Source organism: Orcinus orca, chromosome X (genome assembly GCF_937001465.1).
Source record: "Orcinus orca chromosome X, mOrcOrc1.1, whole genome shotgun sequence".
Lineage (NCBI taxonomy): Eukaryota > Metazoa > Chordata > Mammalia > Artiodactyla > Delphinidae > Orcinus > Orcinus orca.
Genome location: NC_064580.1, coordinates 127,802,471 through 127,817,601, shown reverse-complemented (window position 1 = coordinate 127,817,601; position 15,131 = coordinate 127,802,471). Strand labels below are relative to the sequence as shown.

At 51.0% G+C, this 15,131-nt stretch overlaps 1 protein-coding gene across 14 annotated transcripts in view; it reads left to right on the top strand.

The window, feature by feature from the left end:
• IDS (iduronate 2-sulfatase) overlaps window positions 1-14,746 on the top strand; it is a 44,772-nt gene extending 30,026 nt beyond the window's left edge. For 13 of the 14 annotated variants that reach the window (XM_049704416.1, XM_049704417.1, XM_049704414.1 and 10 more), the window contains 3 exons: window positions 4,649-4,775; window positions 6,737-6,910; window positions 9,814-14,746. In XM_049704416.1, coding sequence (XP_049560373.1) covers window positions 4,649-4,775; window positions 6,737-6,910; window positions 9,814-10,286 — 774 coding nt within the window. In that variant the 3' untranslated portion in view covers window positions 10,287-14,746. The remainder of the gene's footprint in view (window positions 1-4,648; window positions 4,776-6,736; window positions 6,911-9,813) is intronic. The other variant, XM_033416858.2, reaches the window with a different exon arrangement.
• Window positions 14,747-15,131: the final 385 nt, after the last annotated feature.

The following is a 15,131-nucleotide window of genomic DNA, read 5'->3' as shown; positions in this document are numbered from 1 at the left end:
CAGCCCGTCTACAGGGGAAGGAAGAGGGCAGCGTTTTCACAGTGCTTCCTGGGCCGCCTGCGTCAGAACCCCCACAAGGGCTCGTTAGAAGCACGGCATCCTGGTCCCACTCAGAGTCAGGGAGTTGGAGGCTGGGAGTGGGGCCCGAGAACCTGCATTTCCAAAAACACACACCTGGTGATTCTAATGCAGGCAGAAGTTTGAGAACCACTGCCGTAGGCTACGTGTCGAGACAAAACAAAACCAGACAGACTGCCCAGGTGTCTCTTGCTCTCTGGCCCCTGTGTTCGGCCGGCAAGGGTTTGAGCGAGGAGGGCCGCGCCACCCTGCGTCTCGGGTGGCAGTGGTGAGAGTTTGAGAAGCAGCGGGCCCGTCGGTCTGTTGGGTTCCTACTTCCCCCCGCAGGGGTTCTGAGAGCGGGGTTTGCTGGAGTTGCAGCCCCGAGGCTGCGCCTGGACATCGCGTTAGCGGCAGTCGTTCCCGATGACCCTTTACATTTTGGACTGCACACCGGGAAGGGTGCTCAGCGTTTTGTGTGTGCTCTTTGGTCCCCGTGGGACCCTAGCGGGGGGCCTGCTGTCTCTGTTGTCCAGGTAAGGACACTAGAGACTTGCCCAGATCACGCAGTTACTGTGGAGGAGCGCCCCCTGGGAGGTGTGATGCCAGAGCCCCCACGTTTGTTTCGCTGGCTCTGACCAGTCTAGGTTCGAATTCCAGTTACCCCACACCGGCTGCATGGCTGCTGACGAGTCATCCTATCTCCCTGAGCCTCGGTGTCCTTATCTGCAAAGTCGACACAAGATGGGGGAAGGTTTTCCGTGATGACAGCTGCTCTGAAGGTTTTCAGTGGGGACCACAGTGAATGTGGGGGGCGGGTGTCTAGGGCAGTGTCAGCTGCACGGCGAGGGTGCCTTCCCGATTGTCTCAGCCCCTCCTCTCACCACGCCTGCTGGTGGTGTAGCTGCCCAGTTGGACACACAGATTCACAGTGACCCAGAGGACCTCCCTGGTGTACTCGTGTGCTGATCCCCGCCCCACATTCACCTCGCACTTGGCCCTGCTCATCATCCGCCTGTAGCTCTGGGTCTCGAGCCTCTGGGTCCTGCGCCCCCTTCAGCCGTCAGCCCTCTAACTCAGTGCCGCGTGCGTGAGCCTGGGGCCACGCGGGGATCACTGGTGTGTGGCCCCCTCTCCCCCGTGTCCAGCTCCCCTCTGGGCTTTGCTCCCTCCCTGGATAGCTGAGGCCCCGTGGCCGGTCACTTACTCTTCCCGTCAGCTCCTGAGCACGCGTGTCCCTCTATCCTCGTCCTGACTGCAATACCCTGACCACAGGACAGTCCGGCCACCCTGTCTGCTCTCAAGCCCGCGTCCTGAGGCAGGGACATGCTTGCATGCCCAGTCCTCTGCTCGGCTCCCTCTTGCCCTCTGCAGCTGCTCTGAACCCTCACCACTCCCCTCCAGCCCCTCCCGTCCCTCTGCCCCCACGTCCTCCCACCCCCGCCCCCCCGCTCTTCTGCCCCGTCTCTCAGCAGATGACTGTACTTCCTGTTTCAGAGGCAGAGGCTGGTTACCAGTCTGAGGAAGGGGAAGGCACAGGCTGAACGTGGGTACACATCCTGGCTGTGCCCCTTGCCAGCTGTGTGTCTCTAGGCAAGTTAATCAACCTCTCGGAGCCTCGGAGTCCTCCTGTGTAAGATGGAAGTGGTAATGCTCAGCTTCCGGGGTGGCTCGGAGGATCAGATGGCACCCAGCAGGTACTTGGTAAACGGGAGCTGGAAATAACCTCCCTCACTTGTAGCCAGAACTGTGCGTGCCTGTGTGCTGAGCTTGCGGCCTTCTCCCTGGTCTCAGGAGAAGAGCAGCAGGGACTCAGCCCCTCCCTACCCCGTTGCCCCTCCTTGCCGTCTCCTCCCAACTTCCGTGCAGCCGTCCATCCCATCTTCAGAAGTACCGCCTCCCTGGGCCCTGCCTGTTTCTTCCCCTTCCTGCCCCTTCGCCCACCCTCCACGGGAGAATGAGTGCGACGTGCTCTGTTCTGCTGCGTCTGTGGCCTCACTGCCCTTTCATTCTTCGTCCACCTCTGTGCGGCCTCCTGCCTCCGCATCCCACTAAGCGTTCTCTCATCTGGGTCAGCCCTGATCTCACTGGCAAATAAAATCCAGCCTCGGGGGTCCTGACCGTCCCTGAATCCCTGCTGCCCTCTCACTGTTGAGAGAGCTACGCCTTCTGGAAATGTCTGCTCCTGGGCTTCCTCGCCAAGCCTCCTGGGCCCCCTCCACTGCAGGCCCCAGGGCAGGCGCCTCGTCCTGTGTCAGCTGCTTAGGAGGTGCTGCCCTCCGGGCTCAAGCCCAGGGCCGCCCCCCGTGTTGTTTGTGCTCTTCGCCCCCAGCCCTGCCCGCCGAGCCTGCTGTGGATGAGCCCCGGGACAGCCTCTCCAGCCCCACGCTCCTGATTCCAGACGCGTCTGTCTGTCCACTAGTTGGTAGAGGCCCCGTGTGGCTGCACCGCCGGTCCTGCTCTTCCTTTTCTCCTCCTCCTGCGCCCCCGCCCTCTCCGTGCCATTGAATCGTGCTGCCAGCCTAGCGAGAAACCTGGCGTTCCCTTTGGGGTCCTCAGCTCCTTTCCCTCCCCCGCTCCTACCCCATCTCCCTAAATTCCTCTTCGGCACCACTTCGTGGACCACCGCAGTGGTCTGGTCTTGGTTTGTCGCTTCAACGAGCGACCGTGGAGGTTGCCCCGTGCGCGCAGCGCTGATCTCTTGCTGGTTCCCCTCGAGCCCCTGGCGTCTGCTTCTGGCTCTCGGTGGGGGACCCTCATTCGCCTGCAGCCCAGATTGTGTCACTTCCTCTCCTCGGGTGACCTCGGTGCCTTTGCTGGCCTCCAACCCGAGACCTCCACTCCGTGGATGGACCCTCTGGGTCCGTATCATCTGGCCGTGACCTGCCTTTCCAGTGTCCTGTCCTGCTCCCCGGCGCTCCCATGTGACTCTCCAGCCACACTGGTCAGCTTGCTGGCCCAAAACGTGCCCTGGCCTGCGGTGACTCCACACTGTTCCCCGCTCTGCAGCCCCTGCTTAGGGCATCCGACCCCGCTTGTCTGACTGCCAGCTCCTTTCCTCAAATGCTAACTCCTCTGTGAAGCCTCCCCCGATTTCCCCAGGCCGACTCGAGGGCTCATCCTCCAGGGTCGTCCCTGGGCCCCACCAGTAATGCACCTTTTCTTGTCTCCATTCCTGTCCTCACTGGACGGGTGGCTCAGTGAGGTTGACGACCACATCTGTTGCTTCTCCTGTCTCCAGGGGCCCGCATAGGAAGGAAGGCGTACCCTTGACTAGTACACAGCCATCCTGACAGGTGTCTTTGGTCCCCAGGAGGACTGAAGTTCCCCAAGTTACAGACTGGAGACTTTTATCTACCAGAAGCTAGAAGTAGCCAGGGTTCAGCATAATCCTTCTAGAAGGTTAGATGGATATCCATTGTCTTCACCACCTGGGGAGAGGGGGCGAGTCTCATGACTGTTCTCACCGCGGGTCCGGCTGACAGGACCAGCTGGGACACACGGAAGCTGGGGCTGGTCTGATGGCTCGGCGGTTCCCTCGCTTCTCCCCTGTGGCAGGGGTAGAGGACTCATCTTTTTCTCTAAGATTTGTGGACAAGGCGGCGGAAGAGTCAGCCCAGCAGAGGCTGCGGCTCTTTCACGGAGCCTATCTGCTCCGGAAGCCGCTCTGGGGTGGGGGGTCCGTGGGGGGTGGGCTGCTCTCCCTCCTCCGCCACCGTTGTCCTGCCTGCGGGCAGTTTGTTGGGCCGGAAGCGCACGTGCCAGCCACAGGCTGTGAGGGAAGCGGCTGCCATCCACTGGGTTACGAAGAGCTCAGGGGAGAGGCCCACTCACGGCCGTTGTTAGAGTTGAGTTGCGTCCCTCAGGAAGATCCGTGGAGGTCCTGAGCCCCAGGGCCTCAGAATGTGGCCTTGTTTGGAAACAGGGTCATTGCAGGTATGACTGGTCAGGATGAGGTCATGCTGCCGTGGGCTGGCCCCTGACCCAGTATGGCTGGGGTCCTTGTGAGAAGCGCCAAGGATTGTGGCCACCGCCAGAAGCTAGAACGTTCCTCCCCTGGAGCCTTCAGAGACGCTCTGCCGACACCTTGAGTTCAGACTGCTGGCTTCCAGAACTGGGAGGCGATCTGTTTCTGTTGTTTGAAGCCGCCAAGTCTGTCATACTTTGTTAGAGCGGCCCAGGAAATGAATACAGCTATATGGTACCTTTGGTGTGACCCTCAGCAGACTTTGGAAGGCTGAGGGGTCAGTTTCTGTGTACATGGGTGTCTCCTGGGACCCACAAGAGTATGTGAAGGAGACAGAAAGGAATAGTAAGTGGTACATCCACGTGCTGTGATCTGTGCCCTAAAGTGAAAACTGATTTGCTTAGCAAAGAATCCTCCTTGTGGACATGCGGGTTTCGCTGTGGCTGTATGGGGTGGGGGGGGGTGAGATGGCAGGGAATGGAGTGTTCCGTTTTGGCTAAGAAGGTCATCAAGGGCACCCGAGGGCTGGGGCCCGGGAGGGGTGCTCAGGCGAGCACTGTGGCTGGGTATGCCGTGCACTTTAACTTGCAGTCACTCTCACTATTCTTCTTCTTTAAATTGCAGCGGAAAATCCGCCAGAGCTACTTTGCCTGTGTTTCGTATTTGGATACGCAGGTTGGCCACCTTTTGAGTGCCCTGGACGATCTTCAGCTGGCGAGCAGCACGATCGTGGCGCTCACCTCGGATCACGGTAAGCCTTTTGAAATGCCCAGGTGAGTCGCTCAAAGCATTGGACCTTTTCTGTGGAAACTTTCCTAGGCTACCTGAAATAGGTGTGTATTCTCTTTTGTGAACCAGCAGTGCCCTGAGTCTGGAGTCTTGGGTGCCCTTATGGCCACCTTGTTAGTCCTGGGACTTCTCTCCACGGAGGCGGGCCCTCTTTTGGGTCAAAGAAGCATCTTGGGGGCTTGGGTGGTGGAGCTGGGTGGGTGGGGGGACCTTGTAGTAACTGTTGTTTCTTGGTGAGCTCAGCGGGAGCCGTCCATTTGTGTGGGGAGCCCCTTTGACCCATTTCTAACCTAGAGGGTTGGAGGAGTTTTAGTTTCTCTTACGAAGATCCAGAACAATCCTGGCAGAGCCCAACAAGGCCCTCAGACCCGACTTACCCCTTCCACCCCAGCCCCGCTGTCCGCTCTGCCAGGAGCCTGGGGTTCACAACTCTGTGTCTCTTCTAAGGAAGTTTCTCACTTTTTCCAAAAGTGGAAACATCTTAAAAAAATTCTTTTTAATTTTGGCCAGGGTGTGTTTGAGGCCAGTGAGCCCCGGTTATCCTCCCTCACCCCCAAATTGTTTTGAAGCCAGTCTCAGGTGGTTTAGTTTTCTGAACAGTATTTCTAATAAATTTAGCTCTTTTTTTTTTTTTGCGGTACGTGGGCCTCTCACTGTCGTGGCCTCTCCCGTTGCGGAGCACAGGCTCCGGACGCGCAGCATGGCTCACGGGCCCAGCCGCTCCGCGGCATGTGGGATCCTCCCGGACTGGGGCATGAACCTGCGTCCCCTGCATCGGCAGGCGGACTCTCAACCACTGTGCCACCAGGGAAGCCCAAATTTGGCTCTTTTGAAGTTTAACCACACTGCCGTCATCCTACCTAGAAACAGGAAAACAGTTCTCTAATATCGTCAAATGTGAAGTGGGACAGTGTTAGATCATAGCATGTGCTCACTGTAGCGAGAAAGAAGTGTGCAGAGCACATCATGTAGGGCCAGAGCACCCTGCCCTTCATCCCACCTGCCCAGAGCTAACTGGTGCTGATGGATCGGGGGTCCGTCCACCTGCCTTCAGTCGTGCATATACATGGGGCTGTATGTCATGAGTGTGTATGTGCGTAACGTATCGTCGTGGGATGTGGCAGGATTGATTGTGCTTGTGTCCTGTTTCGTTGCCTGGCTTGTTTCTTCCACTTAATGTCATAGACAGTTCTCCGTGTCATTTCTCACAGGCCTACCTCGCACCTTGTAAAGACCCGTATTGTGAAGTGTGGAGGTGTAATTTTTCACCGTTTGCCTAATGATCTGCCATCCCCTTCCGGGCCGTCTTCTCAGCGCCCAGTTTTCTCCCCCGGTGCTTCCACAGTCCACTGCACCCCCGTGAAGGCAGGGTCACTCGAAGCTCGCTTTGGTTCGGAGGCAGCTGTAGCTGATTACAAATGGCCCTTCTCAAAAGGCCCTCCTGGGACTGCCTACATCCGAACCACAGAAGCCTTCTTGAACCCATGCACAGCAGCTTTTTGTAGTTTGGGTTACTTTTTAATACGAAATACTCAACATACAGTCTCTTTTATATTTTTCATATCAAAAAGGGCACTCAAACGTGAAGTGATTGGAAAGTTCCATCTCGGGGTATTCAAACTATCTTTTGCTTTAAATGAGGGTTGGGGGTGGTTTTTAATCAAGGTTAAGGGTCTGGAATCAGAAGTTATGTTTTCTTGGTCTGTGGTATGTCTTAAAAATTGAAAAAGATACTATTTTTAGAAGTTGAGCGATTGTGCCACAGTCTCACAGCGCCCGTTTCGGTGGTACACGCCCTCTAGGCGATCAGGTTTTGCTTCCTCTGGCTTTAACAACAGGGAATGAAATGGCGTCTAACTGAAATGAGCAAGCCACGAGGTGATTATTCTTTTTCTGTCATTCTGTGTGCTTTTTATGAACCAGGGTGGGCTCTAGGCGAACACGGAGAATGGGCCAAATACAGCAATTTTGACGTCACTACTCGCGTGCCCCTGCTGTTCTATGTTCCGGGAAGGACGGCTCCGCTTCCGGCGGCAGGCGACAAGCTTTTCCCATACCTCGACCCTTTTGATTCCATCTCAGAATCAGTGGAGCCAGGTATGAAAATTCAGGAGTAATGCTGCTTGACTTGGCCTTCCTGTGCGCGGAAGGGGAGTGGCAGGCCCAGAGCTAACGAGTATGGCCCCTGTCCACAGGGGCTTGGAGAGGGGGAGGGACAGAGGAGCAGCTGGCACCCCCAGGATGGGGAGGGCTGTCGTAGAGGTGACAGCAGTGTGCTCTGAGCTCAGAGGAGGGGATAGCAGACTCCACTGGGGCAGGGGCTGCCTGCTTACCGGTGAGCAGAACTCCGTCACCTGCTCACTTCTGGCCGGGCCTCAGCTCGGCAGCATCTCCATCTGCTGAAGCACCGGCTCTGTCAAATCAGTGCTTCTGCTTTTGCCGTCCCCAGGAGTGAAGGGCAAGTTTACTTTGACCTCCCTGTCCCAGTCCTCCCAAGCTGGTCCTCTCCAGGTAGCGTCAGGCCCCTGGCTATCCTGGTCTTTGTCTTCCAAAAAGCTCCAGTTTGAGAAAGCACTTCTGGAAACATCACTTGGACAAGATGGCCGTCCCTGCCATGGGGGTCGACCTGTGTGGGTTCTCTGTGAGTTGTCTCCTGACTCGATCTGCTCAGCGCAGAGATGAGTCGTGTACTTCAGGTGGCATTTGCCCTTCTTGGAGCGCTTTTGCTGTGAACTCTGCTAAACCAGGTTGCTCCCTTTCAGGACTTCTGCATTTAATCCATCGTGTTAACGTCTAAATCCTGTACTTTCTATTGATTCTTGTTTAAATTTTTCCTGGTTCTGGCCCATCATTCTGGCCTTTCTGGATCTTCCCGAGTTTGTTTTCTACGGCCCAATTTTATTTTCCACACATTTAATTTCTATGTGCTGCATGCACTGTCTTCTTTCATGTCATTGATAAAAATGTTAAACGGTTTCAGGGCATGATTATAGCCCTTTATTTGCTGGGAGAAATCTGACAGGTTGAGAATCCTTTCTGAAACTTCAGTTGGGAGGTGCTCAGGTTGTAAATTGATGTAACTGCACTGTCATCCTGCTTATTTCCAAATTTTACCTCTAGCCTCTATGTCTTCCCTGATCTTTGGACTTGGATTTCCAACAGCCTGTCCCAGTTGGCCAGTCTAACGTGCCCAAAGCTGACCATTTGACCTTTGACCTTAAGCCTTTCTTTTGACGCTCTTCCCCATCTCAGGAAGTGGCAGTGGTTGCCCAGGCCACAAAACCATGGGGCCATCGGCCCCCGTCTTTCTGTCATGGTCTGTACGCGGTTCGTGGTGTGTCAGCAATTGCGCCTGTCGCTCTCCATTCAGAATATGTCCACACCACTCCCCCCACCGGCCGTCACCACCGTGGACCGCACTGCCACCGTCTCTTGCTAAACTCCCCTTGCGTGTGCCCTTGATCCCTGGAGACTTTAGCAGCCACAGCGAGCCTGATAAACCCAAGCCAGGTGGTGTCACAGCCCTGCCCTGGGGCCTCCTACACTCGGGTGTCAAGTCTGAGTAAAAAGTCCTTACAGTGGCCGACAAGACCTGTCGTCCTCTGGGACCCCGCATCTCCCTGACCTCGTGTCTTTCAAGCGTCCGGGGCGGCCGTCTTGTACACTTCATGGCGGCCTGTGCCACTATTAGTGATGCCAAGCTTGACGGCCTGGTTAAGGCGGTTGTGTCAGCCAGGTCTTGCCCTTGTAAAGGTATCTTTTAAAAAAGCTTTCTTCACCTTTTTTCTTTTTATTTTACTTACAAACCAAATGCGTCGGAAATAAAATTGAGCCGTATAGAGCAAGCGCTTAATGATCCAGAAAGGCTAGAATGATGGTCCAGGGTCACAATAAATTTTAACAGGAGTCAATGTAAAGACTTTAAAGATAAGTCACCCATAATGAGGTACCATTTCACACCCATTAGAACGGCTGCTATCAAAACAAACAGCAAACAACAGTACTGGCAAGGGTGCGGAGAAACTGGGGCCCTCACACATTGCCGGTGGGAATGTAAAATGGTACAGTCGCTGTGGAAAAGAGTCTGGTGGTTCCTCAAGAGGTTAAACATAGAATGGTCGTGTGGCTCGGCGGTTCCACTCCTAGGTATATGGCTCACAGAATTGAAAACAGGCATTCAAAGAAAAACGTGCAGAAGAATGTTCATAGCGTTAATTAATAGCCAAAAGGTGGGAGCAACCTGAGTGTCTATTGACAGATGAATGAATAAGCAAAACGTGGCGTGTCCATACAATGGGATATCATCCAGCCTTAAAGGGAAGGAAACTCTGACATGGGTGGACTCTCTGAAGACATGCTGCTAAGTGAAAGAAGCCAGGCACAAAAGGACACATCCTCTAGATGTGTCCACATACACGTGCCTAGAGTAGCCAACACATAGAGACAGAAAGTAGCAGGTGGGTGCCAGGAGCTGGGGGTGGCGACGGGGAGTTGTGCAAGGTGAAGCGAGTTCTGTGATGGATGGTGGGGCTGTACTTAATGCCACCGACCCAGACACTACGAAATGGTTAAGGTGGTAAACTTTATGTCGTGTGTATTTTACAATAATAAAAGGGCGATGGATCAAGTGCAGACTTCCAGAAAGGAGTGAGCCGCGGGGTGATGCTACTGTGAGGCTCGGAATAGCCTGTCCTCAACAGACTTCTCCCCAACAGTCTGGGCCTCCACCGATGACCCTTGCCTGAATCACTTAAACACTGGTGGGTCCTAAATTCAAATCGTGTTTAGAAGCGCCAGCAGGCTGAGGGCATCTTCATTCTGCCCTGCTATCGGGTGAGGTGCCGAGTCGGCTTTGTTCCTAAAACTCTCGGGCTAAGAACAAATGCTGTAAGAGAACAGAAGTCGGCGTGTAGGGCCTGGGCGCGCGCTCTGCTCGTGCTGCCTGGCTGCAGCAGGCTTCTGCGCTGTAACCCCCTCCGCCGGGCTGCTTCCTCTTTCAGGCCGGCAAGCCGGGGACCTCGTGGAACTGCTCTCTCTCTTCCCCACGCTCGCGGGACTTGCAGGGCTGCCTGTCCCTCCTCGCTGCCCCATCCCCTCGTTTCACGTGGAGCTGTGCGGAGAAGGCCGGAACCTTCTGAAGCATTTTCAGGTCCGTGACTCGGAAGAAGATCTGTACATCCGTGGTAATCCCCGTGAGTTGGTGGCCTATAGCCAGTACCCCCGGCCTGCGGACTCTCCTCAGTGGAATTCTGACAAGCCGAGTTTGAAAGATATAAAGGTCATGGGCTATTCCATACGCACAGTAGACTATAGGTATACTGTGTGGGTTGGCTTCAATCCCCGGGAATTTCTGGCTAACTTTTCAGACGTCCATGCAGGGGAACTGTATTTTGTAGCTTCTGACCCTTGGCAGGATCACAATATGTATAATGACTCCCAAGGTGGAGCCCTTCCCCGATCGTTGACGCCTTGAGTTTTGCCAACCGCAGAGGGCATATATAACGCTCTCCTGTCCAGCTGGTGAGAGAAGGAATTACACTGGTTATTTCGTGATTACCTGTAATATTGGAAGCAACCCCAGGGGTAGGCAGTCAAAACAGGCGTCAACAATTTGGCCTCAGAATACGTAACAGCCGAAACTTTTTGATTTGTCTTTATAATTGGTAATTGGACTGGGCTGAACCTCTTCTTTCCTTTTTTTTGGAACACTCATAGCTTATTTGTTGAATGAATAAGTACAGAGTGAGCAAACTAAAATTGTCATAAGTTTAGCTATCAAGACCATAATAACTGAACATAACACTGTACTCAAGAAATACTTTAAGTATTTGTGAAATTTAGTGCATTTCAAAAAGTAACCACATGTCAAATTAGGTGTGACACAAAGTTCCTAGTTCTTTTGTTTATAATTTAATAATATATCTTATTTAGCCCAATATATTCAAAATATTATATCAACATGTAATCTAGGTTTCTTTTTAAAATGTAAAATAATAATGCTAGATGCCAGTGCCTTAAAGTCTAGCTTCAGTTTTTCTAAGATCACAAATTTTCAAATCTCAAAATAAAATATGCATGAAGTGATTAATATGGAATTTCTACATCAAATAATAAATAATGCTCACTAAACTAGAGGCATGAGATGTATGAGAAATTCAGTTAAAATTTTTCAGAGACTTTCTGGCCCAAATAATAATTCGTTAGCAAGTAATATGACCTTTGAACCCAAAGGCATCTATTTAAAAGGTATCTTTATTCACAGTGGAAAATAGTTACAGGCATAACTGTATCCATGAATTGAGTCATTCAAAACCATTAATGTTCTCCTTCTCTAGAGATGGTTGGTTGCAAACATCCATTTATCCAGGAGACAGGAAATAGTCTACTTTTTAAGTGCTGATTAAAGACAACATTAATTTTGTTAAATTCTAAATTATTTTGAGAACTGTGAAAACTTTTCATTAATATAATATTAGGTGATTTCTAATCCCCCAGAATGTGGTTCTATATTCCCTAAATATGAAAGTAACCAGAAAGGCAGGTGGTAGTAATAAGCTTAGCCTACGTCATCTTAAAAATGATGGAGTATTCACAGGTCATATTTACAACACGTTGAAGTTGATTAATTATCAGTAGTCACCAGAAGAGTCAAGCACTCTCTTAATAAACATCTAATGTAGTCCTGTATCAAAGTAACCTTTAGTAATTCTTTGTTTACAAGTGCTGCTTTGGTATTTAAATATTTGTGAAACAAAGTACGGCAAATTAAGTTACTGCACTGTGTTAAATTGTAAACAAAAAGGCAAGATATTATAAGATTACCTCAAATCAGTAAAATTTCAAATACAGATTTTTTTTTACTAATTAGCCTACAGTGGAGGCATATATGGTAACACAACAATCTTCTAAGCGATTAAGTGACAGTGTTCTGGCAACAGTTTCTGCTTGAGGAGTGGAGGGCCCTATTCCTCTCTCCTGATCCCGAAGCTCGAGTCTCTCCTGGGAAGCCTCAGCTTTGTAGATGGTTTCCTTCAGCCTTTTCTTTCTCCTTCTTCATCCTGTCTTCTTTGTCACTCACATCACTTCCACTAAGAATCTTACAATCCGGTCAAATTCCTCGTGATGTTTTCAGCGTATTTAGCTTCATCTCCTACTGCACGGTTACGAGAAGTTTTCACCCAGGCTTTTATTTTGCATTCATGGTTGACTATTATATGTACACTTCATCATTTTTTTCTCTCTTTATTTTCTTGAAGCACAGTTTTAGTATCAAAAATCTCCAAATTCGGGCTTCCCTGGTGGCGCAGTGGTTGAGAGTCCGCCTGCCGATGCAGGGGACACGGGTTCGTGCCCCGGTCCGGGAGGATCCCACATGCCGTGGAGCGGCTGGGCCCGTGAGCCATGGCCGCTGAGCCTGCGCGTCCGGAGCCTGTGCTCCGCAACGGGAGAGGCCACAGCAGTGAGAGGCCCGCGTACCGCAAAAAAAAAAAAAAAAAAAAAAAAAATTTCCAAATTCTACTCTTGCTGAAGGCGTAATTTGAACCGTGCCAAAGAGAGCAAAGTGACATGCATTCTGGCCATCACTCACCCACGTGACCAAAGCCACAGCTGGGGCTGGGTCTGCTTTGGGGTGTTTCGCGTGTAGATCTGGCTCTGCTGGAAGTGCTTCTGTGTCCTCTTTTCTCCGCGAGGGCGTAGCCTCAGAATGCTCCTTAGGTTTTCGCTTTTCTTGGCCTCCCTTTATGAATCTCTCCTTTTAGAAGCGCGGCTGCATTTCACATTCAGGGGCGTGCTCTTCTAAATCATCTCACGGGCGACGGTCGCTTTTTGTGTTTTTGACACTGAACCCAATTTAGAGCCGCTTGTGCACGTCTGCAGCGTTCATTGGGATGAGCGGCTGCTCTCTGGTTTTCACACTTCAAAGCCAACCACATTCCTTATCTTGAATCGGCTTTGAGAAACCATGTCTTCGTTGCATCACGTAACTTTTCTCTGATCCTGCTGAGCTGGACACGTTTTATTAATGGTTCTCAAGTCACTCTTTGTAGACTTGAGCCAGGGGTTCTTTTATGCAGTTTAGTTGAAACCCGGACCAGTAATCTCAGAAATTTTGAGTGGCCCTAAACCAGTGGCTCAGAAACACGAGGGTCCTGCCTGCAGAGCTTCCGCTTCAGGGTGTCTGGGCTGAGGCCTGAGAGTCTGCACTTGGACACATGACACTGCTCCTCCAGAGTCTGCACTTGAGGACCACTGCCCCTAGGTATGTGCTGGCCACTAGCCACTAGGCACATGTGACTATTTAAATTTCAATTAATTAAAAAGAAATAAACATTTCAAAAGCACAATCTCTGTCACACTTGCGACATTTCATGGGCTCAAGAGCCAGTGTGCGTCGTGGCTACCGTATCGGACAGCACCGATCTACAGCCTTTCTGTTGTGCCAGAAAGTGGACGAACGGAGCTGCCCTAGATTAACTCTGGGCCGATCCACCTGGCTGTTGGCGGGTTCCTCCTATGGGCTGATTCTCTACTCTGTTTGCCCACAGAGACTTGTCCGGTAGTGAACCACATACGTCTGGTTTAAGCTTAGCGCAGGGAGTTCCCTCTGGCAATCGGTCTCTTCCCCTCCACTCCCACCACCATCATCCTAGCCCTTCGCACCTCCTTCCCACGTAGTTTACCTCCCCCTCCTCTTTCCTCCCCTGCTCCCAAAGAATCCATGTGTCTTCCTGAAATCCTTCTTTGGTCCTGCCCTTTAAGAACACCGTTAGTGCCTACTACTGGGTCTACACAGACCTCCGCTGAGCAGTCAGAGTCTTCCCTGACTCCACAAAGCCCCTTTCCTCGGCTGACCAGTTTGCACACTGGTCCCTGACTGTCCCTTGCCGATCCCTGCCTCCCTGCCCACCCTTAGGTTGTCCCGTCCTCCCTTCACCACCCACCCACCCATCCATCCATCCATCCATCCATCCATCCATCCATCCATCCATCCATGATCACTCTCCACTGCCCGCTCCCATGCCCCCACTTCCAAGAGGCTGAGGGGTTTGAACTCTCTAGATTGCATCATGGGATGAAATAAACATCGCTGAGGAATCTTGTGGGCACCTTACTTTAAAAGTATTTTTTTCTGATTGTAAAATTAACATGTTAATTTTAGAAAAATTGGAAAATACGAATGTAGTAAAAGGTAAGAAGATGCATCAGTATTTTACACCAAGAGAGTCACTTAATATCTTGTCTTTTTTGGGATGTAAATTTTTTACACTGTTACGGTCATACCGTGTGCTGTATCGTGCAATTTTATATTCCTATTCTTTCACTGTTACATGTGGTTATTACAGGTTTTTGCAAAGATACTTTATACTGGTGGTAGTATATTTTATTGTGTAATTTCATCATTATTTACTTAACCTTTCAGTTATTGGGAATTTAGTCAATTTCCAAATTTTCAGTATTGTAAATAATGTTGTGATGAGCAACTTTGTGAATAAAATGATTTTGTGTACTTCACATTACTCCCATAGGACGGGCTCTCGGTGCCAAATTGCCAAAAGCATCTCGACTTCAGTCCTTGCCCCACTCTCCTGCTCCCTTAAGGTAGTAAAACTGAAAATAAAGCAAACAAGCATACAGAGTATACAAATCTTGAAAACAAACAAAACCCCTAACCCTCACGGTAACAGGTGAAAGTGGCATCCTGTATGAGCTTTGAATTCTTTGCTTATTAATGACCTCGATCCCCGTTCTCTCTGTACGATTGTTGGGCATTTGTATTTCTAGTTGTGTGAATTTGCCTTTAAATTTTAGGTTTCACTTTTATAAGTAATCAAACAAATTGCTCTTTTCCTACGTGATTTTTTTCCTGTCTTTTCCTATTCAACATGGAGACCCTTGCCGATCTAGAGATTTAATAAATATTCATATTCCTTAGCTTTTCTTGTGGTTGGTTTTTATACTTAATTTACCCTGTCTCTCCACCCCATTATCAGAATAGTATATGCTCATCTTGTAAAATTTGGAAGACGCAGGAAGTGGTGAGGATGAACAGAAGCGCGCATCCAGAGCGTGGCCACTGCTGCCGTGGGGACATGGCTTTCTGCTCTTTCTCCTGCCCACGTCCACGTGCACAGATACGAACACGTTCACCTTGACATAGCTCACATCTACCACGTAGAATCCCTTGTCCAGCTGTTTTGGTCTAGAGTAACGTTAGCCTGCTTTTTCATGCTGTTGACAGTTCTTGGTTTGCAGTTGTCATGACTGCACCACCATTCCTACATTAATCTTTTTTTTTTGACTGAAATTCTCAAATTTT